The 17,531-nt window shown below is 36.6% G+C and overlaps 1 protein-coding gene across 1 annotated transcript in view; it reads right to left on the bottom strand.

Moving 5' to 3' along the window:
* Window positions 1-17,531, bottom strand: part of LOC144970827 (protocadherin-7-like) — a 51,343-nt gene that overhangs the window by 10,410 nt on the left and 23,402 nt on the right. The window contains exons 3-9 of the mRNA XM_078910893.1: window positions 12,525-13,273; window positions 10,390-11,252; window positions 5,862-6,060; window positions 5,063-5,218; window positions 2,830-4,186; window positions 2,135-2,224; window positions 1,168-1,297 (exon numbers count right to left, since the gene is read on the bottom strand). Of these exons, the coding sequence (XP_078767019.1) occupies window positions 1,168-1,297; window positions 2,135-2,224; window positions 2,830-4,186; window positions 5,063-5,218; window positions 5,862-6,060; window positions 10,390-11,252; window positions 12,525-12,856 (3,127 nt within the window). The 5' untranslated portion in view covers window positions 12,857-13,273. The remainder of the gene's footprint in view (window positions 1-1,167; window positions 1,298-2,134; window positions 2,225-2,829; window positions 4,187-5,062; window positions 5,219-5,861; window positions 6,061-10,389; window positions 11,253-12,524; window positions 13,274-17,531) is intronic.

Below are 17,531 nucleotides of genomic sequence, written 5' to 3'. Positions count from 1 at the left end.
GACAGTTTCAAACATGTTCAAATGATAATACGTTGAATCCATTCTAAACCAGTTAATTGCCGTACTCTGGAAAGACACGTATTTATAAGTTAAGCCAGAAAACTCGTCCCACAAATTTTGATCGATTTAAATGACCCTCATCTCAGACCTGGGACCTAAGGAAGCCGCGAGGTCCCAGGTTTGAGAGTTTTTGCCAAGACGAAGGTCATTTAATTCGATCGATATTTGAGGGACGAGTTTTCTGGTTTTTCCAGAGTACGGCAGTTAATGGTAAACAGAAAAAGGTCATCATGGTAATGTTATACGAGTATCTAATTTGATTAAAGCGTCCACTCTGCTTTCACCCTGTATTGCCCGAGTAAAATGACGATAATATTATAATGAGTAGATCGTGATAAGTCAAATGTCAGCGTTTAAATTACATGCATTTATACCGTACTCTGGGAGAAAAAAAAAGCAAGTATTAAAAATGTTGGCCAGAAACCTCGTCCTCTAAATATCGATCGATTAAAATGACCCTCATCTAGTCCAAAAATAAAATAAAAAATAAAGAAACCTCTCAAGCCTTGGACTCGAATTGCCTTCATATCAATGTCGAGAAGCTGGAGGAGGGGGGGGGGTTATTTTACAATATTATCGATATAACATGTTCTAGCCAAAATTTTAAAAAGGCGATTTGTCATTGTATGGTAGAATAATGGTGACGTTGGCAAACAGACACTTATTAGAAACGTTGCATTTGGACACAATGGCGTGAGAATTAATCAGTGGTGTTCGTAGAGAGGTGGACCCTGAGTAAAAATATTGATTTTTAAAGTCTGTCTTTGTATGCGTTGGTTTTGATTTTTGTTATGATAAAACACTGTTTTGGGGGTTTGGCTTTTGGAGGAGTGTTGTTGTTGCGTTTTATTTGTTTCCTTTTTTAAAAATTTAGTTTGTTGTCCCTTTTTTGTTTGTTTGTTATTTTAATAAGTCTTCTCAATTAAAAACAAAATTCCTTGTCCAACAACTAGTCATTAATTTAATTGTGCAAACTGTTACTATTACTACTGCTACTACGAAATATATTTGATGCACCACCCCGATTTTATTCCATAATCTATAATATGATACTTTATGATTGGATACAGATATGAACTAGAATTTGAGAATGATGTTGGTACCAACCTGAATCCTTGGAATGCCCGCCATGACTTTGTAGTTCTACGTCACTTCCGCCACGTCCACTATCGCTCGTGCTTACGTCACCGCTTACGTCACTCAAGTTATCATCATGGGGATGGGACGATGCCTGATCCTGAACAGTAAAAAAAATATTTAAAATATTTTTTAACAAAGGAACGGGAAAAAATGAATAAATGAATGAATGAATGAACAGTAAAAAAAAAATGTTTAAAATATATGAATGAATGAATGAATGAATAAATGATGAATGAATGAATTGTATTGTATTCAAGCATATTACAACCCCTTAAATTTCCTAAATTTTGAGTACAGTGAAGTCCTGATAAAGTTAACACAGCCGGACCAGAAACATGGGTTGACTGTAAGAAAAGTTGACAATGGAACACACTGAGATAAAGAACAGAAGGTTTGAGACCAACAGGAAATGTTGACTATAACCAGAAGTTGACTTTAAGAGTGTGAACTTAATGCGGAATCCACTGTATTGCGTAATTGACAGATGCATAAGATGATCTTTTTTTGAAATCATGAGATCCATCAAAATTCTGTACACTTATAATAATAATATAAGCTATGAGAGAAAGAAACGGAGAGAAAGTGTGTGTGTATTTGAGAGAGAGAGAGAGAGAGAGAGAGAGAGAGAGAGAGGGAGAGAGAGAGAGAGAGAGAGAAATAAATAGATAGATAGAGATAGAGAGATAGAGAGAGAGAGAGACAGAGAGAGAGAGAGAGGGGGAGGGGGAGAGAAATTTGAATGGATTGATGTTGTTAGTGTTATGCGCTTCGAGCTTTATTGTGTAGAGGATTGGGCGCAATATAAATACACTTCATTATTATTATTATTATTATTATTATTATTATTATTATTATTATTATTATTATTATTATTATTATCATTATTATTATGATCGAATGAGCGCCACTGCGTGTATAGATTGTGTACACGTACCTGTCTATGTCCGTAACTAGAGCTTGGCATTGGGTTAACTTGGTGGAAGGTGGACATCTGGTCTTTCTTGGACATGACTTGGAGATCACTCTGTGACAAGCAATAATATATTATGACAGCGATCGTTATGGCGGTAGTGATGATTGTTGTTGTGGGATGTTATGTTATTGCAATGATCACGATGGTGGTGGTGATGAAGATGATGATGATGATGGTGGTGGTGGTGGTGGTGGTGGTGATGGTGGTGATGATGATAATGGTGATGATGATGGTCACGATGATGATGATGATGATGATGATGATGATGATGACGACCATGTGATGATAATGATGATAAACGTAGTTCTCAACTAATATTTGCCAAACAAAGTCGAGAGAGAGAGAGAGAGAGAGAGAGAGAGAGAGGGAGAGAGAGAGAGAGAGTAGTGGGATCGACATAGAGATAGAGGGGGAGTGGACGAGAGAGAGAGAGAGAGAGAGAGAGAGAGAGAAATTATATTATATATATATATATATATATATATATATATATATATATATATGTGTGTGTGTGTGTTATATATATATATATATATATATATATATATATATATATATATATAGAGAGAGAGAGAGAGAGAGAGAGAGAGAGAGAGAGGGTGAGAGAGAAGAGAAAATTGGGAGGAGAAAAATATCGTTATCAATTTGATTATTACCTTCATATTCCCTCTTTCTCTTTCTGGTATAGCGTCGTATTTATCCGAGAAGGAGTTTTGTCCAAATGACGTCATAGCTCTCGATCCAGACGATTGGCTGCCGCTCTTGTTCATATCCTCATCCAATGAAAAACTAACTTCTTTCTTCTTCCTGCTCGTAGGGTCTGCTGAACTGGAATCCTCAGCTCCGCCTGAACTCTTATCCGACATATCAGCAGCTGCTTCCATGATGTCCATATCCAGTACTGGGTTCAAATGTCTCAAGTTCGAATCCACTTTAGCCTCTGCTTCTTTAGCATGGTACCTCCTCCTCTTCTTATCTACCCTTTGAATCAAGAGTATTGTTAGCAAAATAGCCAATCCTAGTGCAACAGTCACTACAACTAAAACTACCACAACTACAACATTTCTAAATCCTTTTGAAGAGCTATCCTTAACAGCAACAGTGCCGTTTCCTTCGTAGATAATAATTTGAAGCACACTTTGAGTAGCTAGCTGCTCCGCTTGCCCCATATCATGAACCGCTACTGTCACGTAATGAGGACCCAAGTCTTTCATTGTCAGCGTACGAATGAGAACAATCTCACCAGTGTCTGGTAAAATTTCGATGTATTTTGTACCATTTCCGCTATGACTCGCATAACGAAGTTGTCCGTTTTTACCTACATCTAAATCCGTGGCAGCGATATGACCAAAGCCTGTATTGACACTTAATGTATGAGGAATATGCAATGTTCGGTTGTTGTCATTAGGAAAACTAAATATCGGCTGGTTGTCGTTGATATCACCAATATGCATATTGACGAGAACGGAGGATGATAGAAGATTGGGTTGACCGATATCATGGGCTATGAGGTGGAATTTGTACTCGGGGATCTTTTCCCTGTCCAATTTCCCAGAAACAATCACATTTCCTTCAGGGGAGACACGGAATGGCACGGAGCGTTCATCAATCTCATCCATCCTAAAGTAGAAAAGCCCGTTTGAAGCCGAATCTTTATCTGTTGCAGACACGTTGTTGACAATCGTTCCGACCTCAGCACTTTCCAGAACACTGAAATAATACAAAGGCTCTGAGAATTGAGGGGCGTTGTCGTTGGTGTCTTCAATGGTAACCTTGACCTTGGTGGATCCAGTCAAGGCCGGTTTGCCACCGTCTACGGCTAGGACGATGAGCTCTCGGATTTGACCTTTAACTGGATCTTCTCGGTCAAGACCGTCTGCATTGGTGATGACGATTGACCCATCAGCGTAGATGCCAAAGTCCGAGTCAGCATTGCTGTTGGCAAACTGGTAACTGATTTCAGCATTCTGTCCTAAATCGGCATCTTTAGCACGGACTTGAATGATGGCTTCGCTGAAATACAGGAAGTGAAATAAAATTATATCAAAACATACGAAAACTGAAGAAAAACAGATAATCTATAATAATATGTTGATAATGATGTCATAAAGAGCGAATTGTGTGCACATAATACCGAAGGTATAAAATTTTTTTTTTTTTAAAGATAAATAAATTAAGTACTCCGAGCGAATGGAGTTTCAAATCAGTTTTCCTCAATAAAAATGCATTGTTTATTCTTTAATCCCTTTTTTATGTTTTACTAAATGGCTTAATAAATGTATTTCAAATTTATGATTTTTATAGTTATTGCTTGTCGGAATTTAACAACAAAAACCTATTGATCACACAAGAACATGCATGCTATTTTAAAGAAACGAAAGTCCATTCGAGCCGTCGGGCAATGAAACTGAAGTTAATACCGATTTCTGCTGCACGAAATGAACAATAACTTTATTCCTTTTAGATGATGCCCCACTATCGTTTCGTAAAATTCATTCCATTGGATCTTATTTAAATCCAATTTGCTGTCCATCAACGTCTATATATGAAAGGTATACGGAACTTAAAAACAAATGAGGCACTGAGTTCTTCGAATTGCATCGTGAATTAAAGAAGCTGATATTGATATTATACAGAGAAGTGATAAGACATGGAACGAGATTAAAAAAAAAAAAGTTAGCTCAGGATAGAATCTGTTTGTCTGTGGCCTATACCCTGACCCAGGGTGAAAAAGGCAATGATGATGATGATGATGAAGATGATGATGATGATGATGATGATGATGATGATGATGATGATGATGATGATGATGATGATGATGATGATGATGATGATGATGATGATGATAAGTTCAATTTTTGTTTAATTTTCAATAATGTTCTTGCTTACCCGGATCTACCTTGCCTTGGTCCTTCCTCGACATCCACGGTATAAAGAGAAGATTCGAACACCGGAGGTTTGTCGTTCTCGTCCAGCACCTCGACCACGAAGCTCTTGGAGGAATTCAAAGGAGGTGATCCACTGTCTTCACAATACACAGTCAAACTGAGGAAGAAGTAAGTAGTAAAAGATAATTATCTTACATATATTTCTGGTCGAGTTGTGCCCATTACTTCCGAGGACTTACAAACCAGTTTCGAGTCATCTACTTTTAGTTACAGCATTTAGTAGTATCTAGCAACAAATGGCCATACAGATGTGTTTGAAGTGGATATGCATTAATAGCAAAGAGAGTTTCACATTCTTTTCTTTACATCATTTTGATTTGGAGGATAAATAAAGAGAATTATATATACTTATTTGTTTGTTTATTTACTATTTATATATTCATTCTTTCATTATTTTATTTAATTATCTATTTATTTATCTATTTATTTATCCATTTATTTCTTTATTCATTCATTTATTCATTCATTAATTCATTCATTAATTGTTTTATTTATTTATCTATTTATTTATTTATTCATTCATTTATTCATTCATTCATTTATTTATTTATCGATCTACCTATCTAACTATCTGTCTTCCATTTATTTATGAGATAACTATGGGCTTTTAATGGCCATGTCTCGAAAAGCCATAATATAAAAGACTCTTCACCACCCAACGTGGAACGTGAACCAAGCAAGAAGCTGATTGTCATAACCACAAGATCACAAGAGATAAATCTAACGAACGACAACTCTACCTGTGTTGAGCATCTGTCTCCCTGTCAAGCCTCCTGGTAAGAATGACCTTGTACTTGTCCACATCAGTGGCCTGGAGCTCAAACCTGTTGCTGTCGACAGAGCAGGTGACGATGCCATTGAGGGTCAGGCTAGAATCAGGATCAGTCACTGCAACGTATGCTACTGTTCGACCAAGTTCCGCCATTTCAGATACTTGAGCTAAAATGTCACCAAAAAAAAAAAAAAAAAAAAAACTATCTTCAGTACATTAAAGAGACATATATTCTTAGTCCTGAAAGTTTCAACTAAGTCGAATGCCCTTAGTATAACACCCCATTTCTCCTTTGTTTCCCATTAAAGTACGGGTCGGATAAAAAGTAATATATCTGATCGATCTTCGAGGGCTTTTCGAATGCAAAACCTTCTAATAAATTTAGAAAGAAAAACAAAGACGCTCTTATATAACGCAATGCCTACTAAATGTGCTCAACTCGTTTTACCCGGGGTCCCCACCCAGAACAAACAATAACATGTAAAGTACAAAAAAAAAGAGATTAAAATGGCTCTTTATCAAATGGCATTGAGCACATTATATGAGACGAAAGTGATTTTGTTCCGAATGTCGTTTAGGATGTCAGACTACGAAGCAACCAAAAAACGACATGGAGTACCTTAGATTTAATTTTCAAGATATTCAATGAGCGAGATTTGCAATTAACAATAATTGAAAGTCATCAATCCCTCTTACAAGCCAAATTTTTTGCTTTACAAAATAAATATGAATGCATTAAAAGGCTTATCTATTTGCATTTCTTACAATAGCTGGGCTCCATTTGAAGTACCTACCACTTCCACCCATCCAACCACTCCGCTCCATTAACTTAATCAAAATATGACAGAGCAGAGCACACACACACACACACACACAGAGAGAGAGAGAGAGAGAGAGAGAGAGAGAGAGGAGAGAGAGAGAGAAGAAAGAAGAGAGAAGAGAGAGAGGGGAGGGAGAGAGAGAGAAAGAAAGAGAGAGAGAGAGAGAGAGAGAGAGAGAGAGGGGGGGGGGAGAGAGAAAGAGAGAGAGAGGAATTTAGTCATACCCTTTCTATATCTTTTCAATTGACAAAATAAAAAACGAAGCAAACAATAATATGTTTCTTGAAAATGAAACAAAAACAAACAAAAAAAAACAAAAAAAAAAACAAAAAAAAACCCAGAAATGCCTAGAACAGGAAAATAAAAATTGATATTAAACGGAGATCAATGAAATATAATAATCCTTGTAAGTTGTCTCTCTTGTAGTTCATCGAAAACAATCGAAATTATATTAAAATAAAGCAACCCTACTCTGGTGTATTTTATCCGACTCCTTCAAATGCTATCCTAACAGCGAAAATTAAATCAACATCACACTTCCCCCCCCCCCCCCCCCCCCCCCCGCGCCTTTTTTTTTTTAATCGCCACCGCCTTAAACATGTCTGCTATCTCCATCACCCCTACTTCTACCTTTTTCTCCTCCACCTCCCCAACCCTTATCACAACCCGAAAAAAATGAACGTTTATGTAGTTTACTTAATATGCTCAAAGTGCTTTACAAGGGATCCCAAGAAATACTATTATGTTGGACAAGGCATCTCATCACATCTTTCACATTTCTTCTATTTTTTTTTCAGAAACAACTCCATTACCGGCCAGGTACTCATTTCACACCAGGCCCTTTTCCAAGGACTCAACTTTGCGCCGTCAAGAGCGGGACTCGAACCAGGTAACTATTACTGATTCTAAAGCGAGTATCATACTGCAAGACCAAAAAGCCGCACATAACTACCGTCACCACAATTACCACTTCCTTCTCACCTACCCCCCCCCCACCTCCCTTTTTTTTTTTTTTTAGAATCACCACAACAACAACCACCTTCTTCTTCTTCTTTTTCTTCTTCTTTTTCTTCTTCTTCTTCTTCTCTTCTTCTTCTTCTTCTTTTCTTCTTCTTCTTCTTCTTCTTCTTCTTCTTCTTCTCTTCTTCTTCTTCTTCTTCTTCTTCTTCTTCTTCTTTTCTTTCTTCTTCTTCTTCTTCTTCTTCTTCTTCTTCTTCTTCTTCTTCTTCTTCTTCTTCTTCTTCTTTCTTCTTCTTCTTCTTCTTCTTCTTCTTCTTCTTCTTCTTCTTCTTCTTCTTCTTCTTCTTCTTCTTCTTCTTCTTCTTCTTCTTCTTCTTCTTCTTCTTCTTCTTTCTTCACCAAAACCACTATCCCTCTTTCTTTTAAAAGTAAAACATGATGTCTCGAATAGATAGAGACGCCATTTCTAGCGGAGCTTTTTTTTGTTTGTTCCAAGTTATTCTTCCTTCCATTTCATCTCGACCACAACATCGCTTAATCAACGTACCCTACACACACGACCCATCCCTTGATTCCTGATAAAACACATTCAACTATATTTTATTTTATTCAATTGTATTATATACAAAAATGTCAATTTGCCTCTACTGTCAGAGCTGCCAACCTCAACACGATAAAAGAAGTGGAAAATTGCTTATAAACTCACTCAATCCTAACGATTTTTGTTCACTCAATCCTAACGATTTTTGCTACTTTTCAAAATTGGAAAAAGTGTATAAAAAATAAGTATGTACATAGATAGTTTTAATCAACTATCATTAACATGCAAAAACTAAAAACATTAGCTTTGATACTACGCCTACAATTTGTCTCAGAAAAATGTAATACATAAGCATGGGGTAAAAGTAAACCGGGTAAATCTACGGATATAGTCGGTATTAGGGTTGAGAGAATGATTTGGTTTACAATATAAATTAGTAGAACTGCAGTCATTTATCTCGGTGGATAATTTTTGGAAAATAAATAAGGAAATAAAGTGCTGAATGTTGATCGTTTCAGAGTTTGTTTGTTTTTTTTTTAACTCTGGCCAACATATCTAATAACACAAGTCCCAGATGAGGATCAGTTAAATCGATCGATATTTGAAGGTTGAGTTATCTGTCCATATTTCTAAATACGTGTCTTTCCAGATTACGACAGTTAACTGGTTACGAAGAATGAGCATAGAAACATCAAATCATATATTATGCCAAAACCAAAATATGGTATGTATTTCTGATCAATTTATCATTACAGTCACCTTTAGAAAACCGCTTCATCCTAACATAATACCAGTTTCACGTTGTGAGATATAATTTTTCACATATTGTTCATTCATAACAAACTGCCCTTGATCTCAAGATAAAACACATATTATTATCTAGATATATTTTTTCCTCTTTGCATCTCATTTAAATCATGTAAAATACAGATTAATATTTTTTCTTATACGCATTAGCAATTCTATAGCGTAAAAGTAAAAATGCAATAAATTTATGCTTAAAACGAAAAAAAGAAAGAAAAAAAAAAACACTTTTTAAAAAAGACATCGAAAAAAAATTTATTTTTTTTTTAAATAAAGAAAATTAATTACTTTCTTTTAAAAGCAAACATATAAACATAAATATAATCTCAAATGCAATTTATCACATTTTCAACTGGTACAAACCCAGTCTTTTTTTAATCTTTGAGAAAGTGTACAATTTTTTTAATGAATAAAATAGAAATAGAAATGGGGAAAGGGAAAGGGAAAGGGGGGTAAAAATATTTTTCATGGAAAGGCAGAGAAAGAGGTGGTAGACAATAATAAAATTGACAAAAAATAAAACAGATTTTGAAGTGGTTACCGCACAGCATACTTAATGCACGCTGTGCTGAAAGACATTTAACGAGATAAGAAACGTGCAGATATAATGACAGGCAAAGATTTTTATTAAATGCAATGTATGAACGCAAAACACTCCAATTCTCGCAAGTTATCGGTAATCAGGGAAACTCTAGTGATAAGCCAGAGTCATTAAATGCACGCAATGTAGACAGAGAGTGTTTTCGAGAACATCTTACTTCACACTCTTCCGTTGAAATACTGAGTTCTGTATCATTATGATGGTTCCTTGAATTTGTAAGTTCGTATTATTGCATCATTATCATTATCATGATATCATCATCATCATCATCATCATCATCATCATCATCATCATCATCATCATCATCATCATCGTCATCATCATCATCATCATCATCATCATCATCGTCATCATCATCGTCGACGTCGTCGTCGTCGTCGTCTTCGTCACGTCGTGTCTTTTGCACCCGGTGTAATTCATTTCTTTATCATTGCTTTCCAAGAATCAAGTAAAATACAGGGCTCAATAATTGCGGAGACCTTTTGAATGATCATGATACGGTACGCGTAAATATTAACCGTTTATTTAGAAGACTTCAAATTTAACAATTATTTGATCGACCGTAATGTTTCGGAAGTAACATAAAATTTCTTAAACGAAGGCAAAGCTAGATGGTCTGATTTAGATTGCTTTCTAGCTTCATTGTCATATCAATCTTCATTTAAAGTAGGAGTGTCTTAGCCTTAGCATCGTAGATTCCTTATTTACTTTTTCTTATTAAAGGTAGAGGTGAGGGTAGTGGAGGGGGGGGGGGGGTATAGTTACTTACCAATTCCAGATTTGCTAGGGGGGAATACGTTCAGCAATATCTCAGGGTCACTGTTGTGCGTGTCCTTGATGTGAATCGTCACTTCCGTCGTGGCTGTGAGGGGCGTAGTTCCGGCATCCCTAACTTCCACTACGAAGCTGAAACTTCCTCCAGCGTAGGGATCCAGTGAAGTTTTCGTTTTGATGGCGCCGCTACTCGCGTTGATGGCAAACATTGAAAAAACGACTGGGTTGGCTTGCGCTAACGGCATGCTGTAAACCAATTTACCGTTTGCTCCGGTATCAAGATCGGACGCTTTGACTGTAAGAATGTCCTCATTCACTTTAGTAATCTCAGAAATGTTAACTTCATAAGTGGGGCGTTCAAAAATTGGAGAGTTATCGTTCACGTCTGTTATTTCTACGTTGATTGTTAGAGTCCCTGTTAAGCTGGGCGATCCCCCATCCTTGGCCTCGAGGAATAGCTGATAGGAAGGCGTTTCCTCTCTATCAAGGCTGTTTTCTAGTCTCAGATGAATGATAAAATCTGAGGAAGATCTCCCGTCAACAATGAGAGAAAACATGGAGTTTTGGTTTTGCAGATTGTTCATTTCGGGTAAATCATAGGCAACAACGGAAAATCCTTGACCTTTGTCAGGATCGGATGCTGACGGCAATCGGAAACGTGCTCCTATTGTCTCGTCTTCCGGAATCTGGAGGTTAAAGGTTGGAGGGTCAAAGGTAGGACGGTTGTCGTTGATGTCTAATATTTCGATGTTAATGACGACGACAGTGAAAAATGTGCCGAATTTCTGAGCTTGGACAGCTGCTTCTACCCGGAATTCGCATGACGGTAGCAAGTTACAAACTGTCTCTCTGTCGATTCTGAGGATGAAAAAAAAAACACATCAAGAGGAATGAGATGAGGAGTAATAATAAAAGACAGAAAGAAATAACAATAATAATAATAATAATAATAATGATGATGATAATAATAATAATAATAAGAAGAAGAAGAAGAAGAAGAAGAAGAAGAAGAAGAAGAAGAAAGAAGAAGAAGAAGAAGAAGAAGAAGAAGAAGAAGAAGAAGAAGAAGAAGAAAGAAGTTGAGCTGTCAATGCGCGATATCCACTAAAGTGCAAAGGTTTAAGTTCAGATACGCATATTTATATGTGACAGAGATGATGCGTGCATATTGCATTTTTTTTCCCGACAGAGACGACGCTATTACCGGCCAGGGACTCATTTTACACATAGTGTTCGGTGAGAGACTGTGAGTAAAGAATCTTTTCCAAGCACTCAACAATGGGTTCGAACCCAGGACCTTCCTATCCGAAAGCGAGACCACATAGCCGCACATAGGAATAAAAAGAAGAAGAAGAAGAAGAAGAAGAAGAAGAAGAAGAAGAAGAAGAAGAAGAAGAAGAAGAAGAAGAAGAAGAAGAAGAAGAATATTATCTCTTTTTCTCTTCATCTTTATCTCTCTTATTTCCTTCTTACGTGCACTGATATAATTATATTTCTTTCTTTTCACGCACATAATATATCAAGAAAGTGATGTAAAATCATTTTTTATCATTCTTTACTTGCCCTATTTTAGCAGACAAATTACAACAAGTATTGGAGCTGATCCCTTGGCAAATGCTCTACGGGCGGAAGACATTATAATAAATCAACTTACACTGAGCAGACATACTAACCCTTGATAAAAAAAAAAAGAAAAGAAAAGAAACAAACAAACAAACAATAAAAACTTGTAAGATTTAAAGTAATATATTATATGAATAGAGTTTGGCATTTTTTGTATTTGGTTGGACACATAAATTATTCTGTGCATTTCTTCATACGGTTGGACGGTATAAATTGCTCTGAAGCTAAAATTTAAATTGTTACATAAAACTTATGTAAAACCAGTTGAAGTCAATTACCGTGGATAACTGACAACCTATTCATAAGCAGAAAGATATGAATAATTAGCCAAATATTATCTTGCATCATCAATTTCAACAAAAGAAAGATTTTGTTGTTTTGTTTTGTTTTTCCTTGTTTTTTGTTTGTTTTGTTTTTTGTTTTTTTAATTGTTTTTTCCTGTCAAATTTTTCATTACGCACAATCTTCTTTTTTCCAATAAAAAGCTGCACTGTATGAAGGTCTTACCTTGAAAAGGTTTTAAGTTCTCCAGTTGTAGAATTTACCCACAAATAAGAGACGAATGGATTTCCTTGAGCCATAAAACTAAACCCCAAGTCTCCGATATCCTCTGGAGCCATAAAATCTCCGATATTTGAGTCTCGGACAATATGACCGAATGTCGTCATCGGTGGCTGCTCTTCTTGGATTTTATATGTCAAAACTGTATTCTGTGCGTGGCTTCGATGTAAGATGGCCGAAAACGTGAATATTATAATTGTGATTTTAGTGAGAAACATCTCTCCGAGCCTGTCGAAGACACCGCTTCGGTGAGAAGGACGATACGATTTCGATTCCATGATTGAGATGATGTGGTGAAGGCGAAGGAAATGACGGAGATGTTAAAATGTGATGGATTTCAATCAATGTGGACAAATAGCGTCATTGTTGACTGTATTGTCCTTATCAACATTTAGAATGCGATTCCGTTTTGGAATTCAATTTAAATTTCATTTTGATGGGATAGAGTTAATAATTCCCCAAAAATAGTCCTCACAATCATGCCAAAATCTTTTTCCTTTCTTAATAAATTTTTCGGTGAGATATTCCGATAACTCTTGTATCCAATTTAAGAATGGCACAGAAAACGATGATCAGATAAGAATCATGTTTTGATGAAGAAAAAAAATTTTCTTTGGGTTTGTTTTCTTGTTTGTTCTTCACAATGATTCAGTGTCGAGGTGCTCCAAATGCCCGCCAGACAACTTGGGAGAAATCTGCGTGAGGAAAAAATATGAAAAAGAATTGATTATTGTACCTTGTGAGTAATAATATATATATATATATATATATATATATATATATATATATAATATATATATATGTGTGTGTGTGTGTGTATGTGTGTGTGTGTGTTACTCAGAGCAAAAAGATGTCCCAATAGCCCTCGTGAAGGGACCCATTTTGCTTCTGGGTTTGTTGGGTTTTTTTCTGACTCCCTGACTAGCCAGATGTAATTTGGTAAATAGGTCTTTTAGTACTTAGCAAAGACTTAGCGTTCATTCAAAGGGTAACAAGCAATTGCCAACACCCGGTTAATGGTACAGAACATGGGACAAACAACGGCTCCCCACGCCTTACTTCTATAAATGACATTGCGTGTGTGTGTATGTGTGTGTGTGTGTGTGAAATAGAAAGAAAGAGAGAGAAGGGGGGGGGGGGGGAATAGAGAGAGAGAGAGTGTGTGTGTGTGTGTGTGTGTGTTTGTGTGTGTGTGTGTGTGTGTGTGTGTGTGTGACTGAGCAGTCTGCCCATCAGTTCTAGATGCGAGGTGACATCTACAGATTCAGATAATTTGGTGTTACACTGCAGGGTAACGAGGCTGAAGACCTCTTCGACTCAAAAAAACAACAATAAGGGACGGCTTTCCACAATTCACGACTACTTGCAATTGAAAGGTAAACAACACATTAAATACTGCTATGTTACTTCAAAAGTCAACATTGCTAGGAAAACGAAAAACAACACTATTTTCGTTGGAAACAGCCGATGGAGAAAAAAAAATACAACTAATCAAGCTGCCAATGCTGATAGGAATCAGAAAAATGAAAGCAAAAAAACAAGACAATGTAAAATAAAAATCAAAAATCTCAGGTCAAGTCAAAACTTTCACCACACCCATACGAACACGAAACACGAACAAAGTAGGTACATCTAAAACGTGCTAGATAATCATCATCCTCACATTCAACACTATCTAGCTGCCCTCGATTAACTTTCCATTAGTGGATTTGAGTAAGTTAAAAAATCAGAACGTACGGAGGTCATCCCACTCTTCATCAATCATGACTTCTGATGAATTTCTCATTTTTAAACCAATCACACTACGAGTATCTTTCAAATCATTCCTTGCCCTCACTTCACCTTTCAATCTGACAAGCCTTCTTTAGATTCAACCAGTTGTCTGCTGTACTCTGGAAAAACTCTTATATTTAAAATGTCGGACTGATAACTCGTCCTTCAAATTTAAATATCGATCGATTTAAATGATCCCCATCTTGGCAAAAGCACTCAAACCTGGGACTTCGCGAAATTATTGTTTAATTGTTTTTTTTAAAACAAAAAACAAACAAATATAACACAAACATCTCTTATTATATGCGTGCCCATACGGGAAAGACAGCGAGAGAGAGAGAGAGAGAGAGAGAGAGAGAGAGAGAGAGTAACAGGGAAAGTAATAGAGAGAGTAAGAGAGAGAGAGATTCACAGGGAAAGTAATAGAGAGTAAGAGAGAGAGAGAGAGTCACAGGGAAAGTAATAGAGAGAGTAAGAGAGAGAGAGAGTCACAGGGAAAGTAATAGAGAGTAAGAGAGAGAGAGTAAGAGAGAGAGAGTCACAGGGAAAGTAATAGAGAGAGTAAGAGAGAGAGAGAGTCACAGGGAAAGTAATAGAGAGTAAGAGAGAGAGAGAGTCACAGGGAAAGTAATAGAGAGAAGAGAAGGAGTAAGAGAGAGAGAGTCACAGGGAAAGTAATAGAGAGAGTAAGAGAGAGAGAGAGTCACAGGGAAAGTAATAGAGAGTAAGAGAGAGAGAGAGTCACAGGGAAAGTAATAGAGAGAGTAAGAGAGAGAGAGAGAGTCACAGGGAAAGTAATAGAGAGTAAGAGAGAGAGAGTCACAGGGAAAGTAATAGAGAGTAAGAGAGAGAGAGTCACAGGGAAAGTAATAGAGAGAGTAAGAGAGAGAGAGAGTCACAGGGAAAGTAATAGAGAGTAAGAGAGAGAGTCACAGGGAAAGTAATAGAGAGTAAGAGAGAGAGAGAGTCACAGGGAAAGTAATAGAGAGTAAGAGAGAGAGAGAGAGAGAGTCACAGGGAATGTAATAGAGAGTAAGAGAGAGAGAGAGTCACAGGGAAAGTAATAGAGAGTAAGAGAGAGAGAGAGAGTCACAGGGAAAGTAATAGAGAGTAAGAGAGAGAGAGAGAGTCACAGGGAAAGTAATAGAGAGTAAGAGAGAGATATGAAAGGACAAGATGAAAAACAGATCGAAAGAGAAACAGACAGACAGACAGACAGACAGACAGAGGAGAGAGAGAGAGAGAGAGAGAGAGAGGGAGAGAGGGAGAGAGAGAGAGAGAAAGAAAGAAAGAAAGAAAGAAAGAGAGAGATATAGATAGATAGAGAGAGAGAGAGAGAGAGAGAGAGAGAGACTTATTTTTTATTTCGCTCTCTATATATATAATCATCATCCATCCACCGTTCGATCTGTATAAGTTGTCAGTCTATCAAATTTGTCTCAATCATCTACACACATACATATCCCTCCCCCCCCCCCCCCCCCCCCCCCCCACCCCCCAAACACACACACTTCATGTACACACAAACACGCACACACAAATACACACGTACATTACATATATATATATATATATATATATATATATATATATATATATATATATATATATATATATCCACTTACATAAACAAACACACACACACACATACACACGCAAACACACACACATACACACACACACACACACACACAAACATATACAGCAGAACGCGTCATAAAGCAGAAGGATGGTATGTGCGATGACATATTGATGAACGACAGGCCTCTCCTATCAAGTGGATAGGTTATTGAGTCTTTTTCTATGACTGCCATCATCATCATCATCATCATCATCATCATCATCATCATCATCATATCATCATCAACAACATTATCATCATAATCATAATCATCATAATCATCATCATCATCATCATCATCATCATCATCATCATATCATCATCATCATCACTCATTCTATTATCCATCATCATCATCATCTATTAACATCTCTCTCTCTCTCTCTCTCTCTCTCTCTCTCTCTCTCTCTCTCTCTCTCTCTCTCTCTCTCTCTCTCTCTCTCTCTCTCAATGAATTAGTGTTTATATGTGTGTTGAGTTTTGGCGCATGTGTGTGTGTGAATGTTTTATTTTTTATTCTCATAAGGAAATAGCATATTTTCCAACCATTTCAATGAATTATAGTATTATAATTTATTAGTTTTGCAAATCAAAAGCAATATCTGAAGTTTAACATCCTATCTCCCTCTCAACCCCTCTTTGTTGTTAAGGTTTATCTTTCCTTTCTCTTCCCACATTTTTTCTTCCAGTTTTGATTTTATGAATAAAATTCTATCTAGATCTGCTATATCTATTTCAATTCATCTTTTATTCTTTCTTTTTGGTGTAAAAAAAATAAATAAATAAATAAATAAACGCGATTATGGCGCAGTCGTTGAACTTCAAAGAACAAATAAAAATTGTATATAAAATCTGCTTGTCTCACTCGTCAAGACAAGCGTTGCGTTACCAAATCAACTTTTTCTCTCCATTTATATAAGTAAAGCCAGCCCCATAATGGGGACATTAATCTTACAGATGGATTGCGAGAACATTTTTTTTTCTCTGCCATTACGAGAAAATGCATCGATCATTCATTTCAACTCGATATTACTCTCTCCTCTCTCTCTCTCTCTCTCTCTCTCTCTCTCTCTCTCTCTCTCTCTCTCTCTCTCTATCTATCTATCTATCTATCTATCTATCTCTATTTTTTTCTTTTCATTTTTTCTCTTTCTTTCTTTATCTATATCTGTCTACTTCGCAAGGTCCCAGGTTTGAGAGTTTTTTTTGCTAAGATGAGGGTCATTTTGATAGATCGATATTTGAGGGACGGATTTTGTAAAAGCAGGCTCACCACTCCACTACGTATTTCTACAAACATATTATTATTTTCACCTCTTGCCCTACGCAAGGTATATTTTATATCTTTCTCACTCCAATGCCGAAACGTTTCACCAGCCCCCAATGGACCAACATAACACCGTTTTGTCACGATGGATCACAATTATGATGACTCCCGACCTGTCAAAGAAAAAATAGTCCCAAACCGTTTTTGTTTTTTGTTTTTTTTTGTTTTTTTTTGGGGGGGGGGTATTTTTTTTTCTTTCTATGTTTCAGCTATGAAGCTTTTGACAACCAGA

Source organism: Berghia stephanieae, chromosome 4, assembly GCF_034508935.2.
Source record: "Berghia stephanieae isolate SIO BIC M18660-M18661 chromosome 4, UCSD_Bste_1.3, whole genome shotgun sequence".
In the NCBI taxonomy this organism is placed as follows: domain Eukaryota; kingdom Metazoa; phylum Mollusca; class Gastropoda; order Nudibranchia; family Aeolidiidae; genus Berghia; species Berghia stephanieae.
The sequence above is the reverse complement of the archived record's forward strand: the minus strand, read 5'-3'. Positions and strand labels throughout refer to the sequence as shown.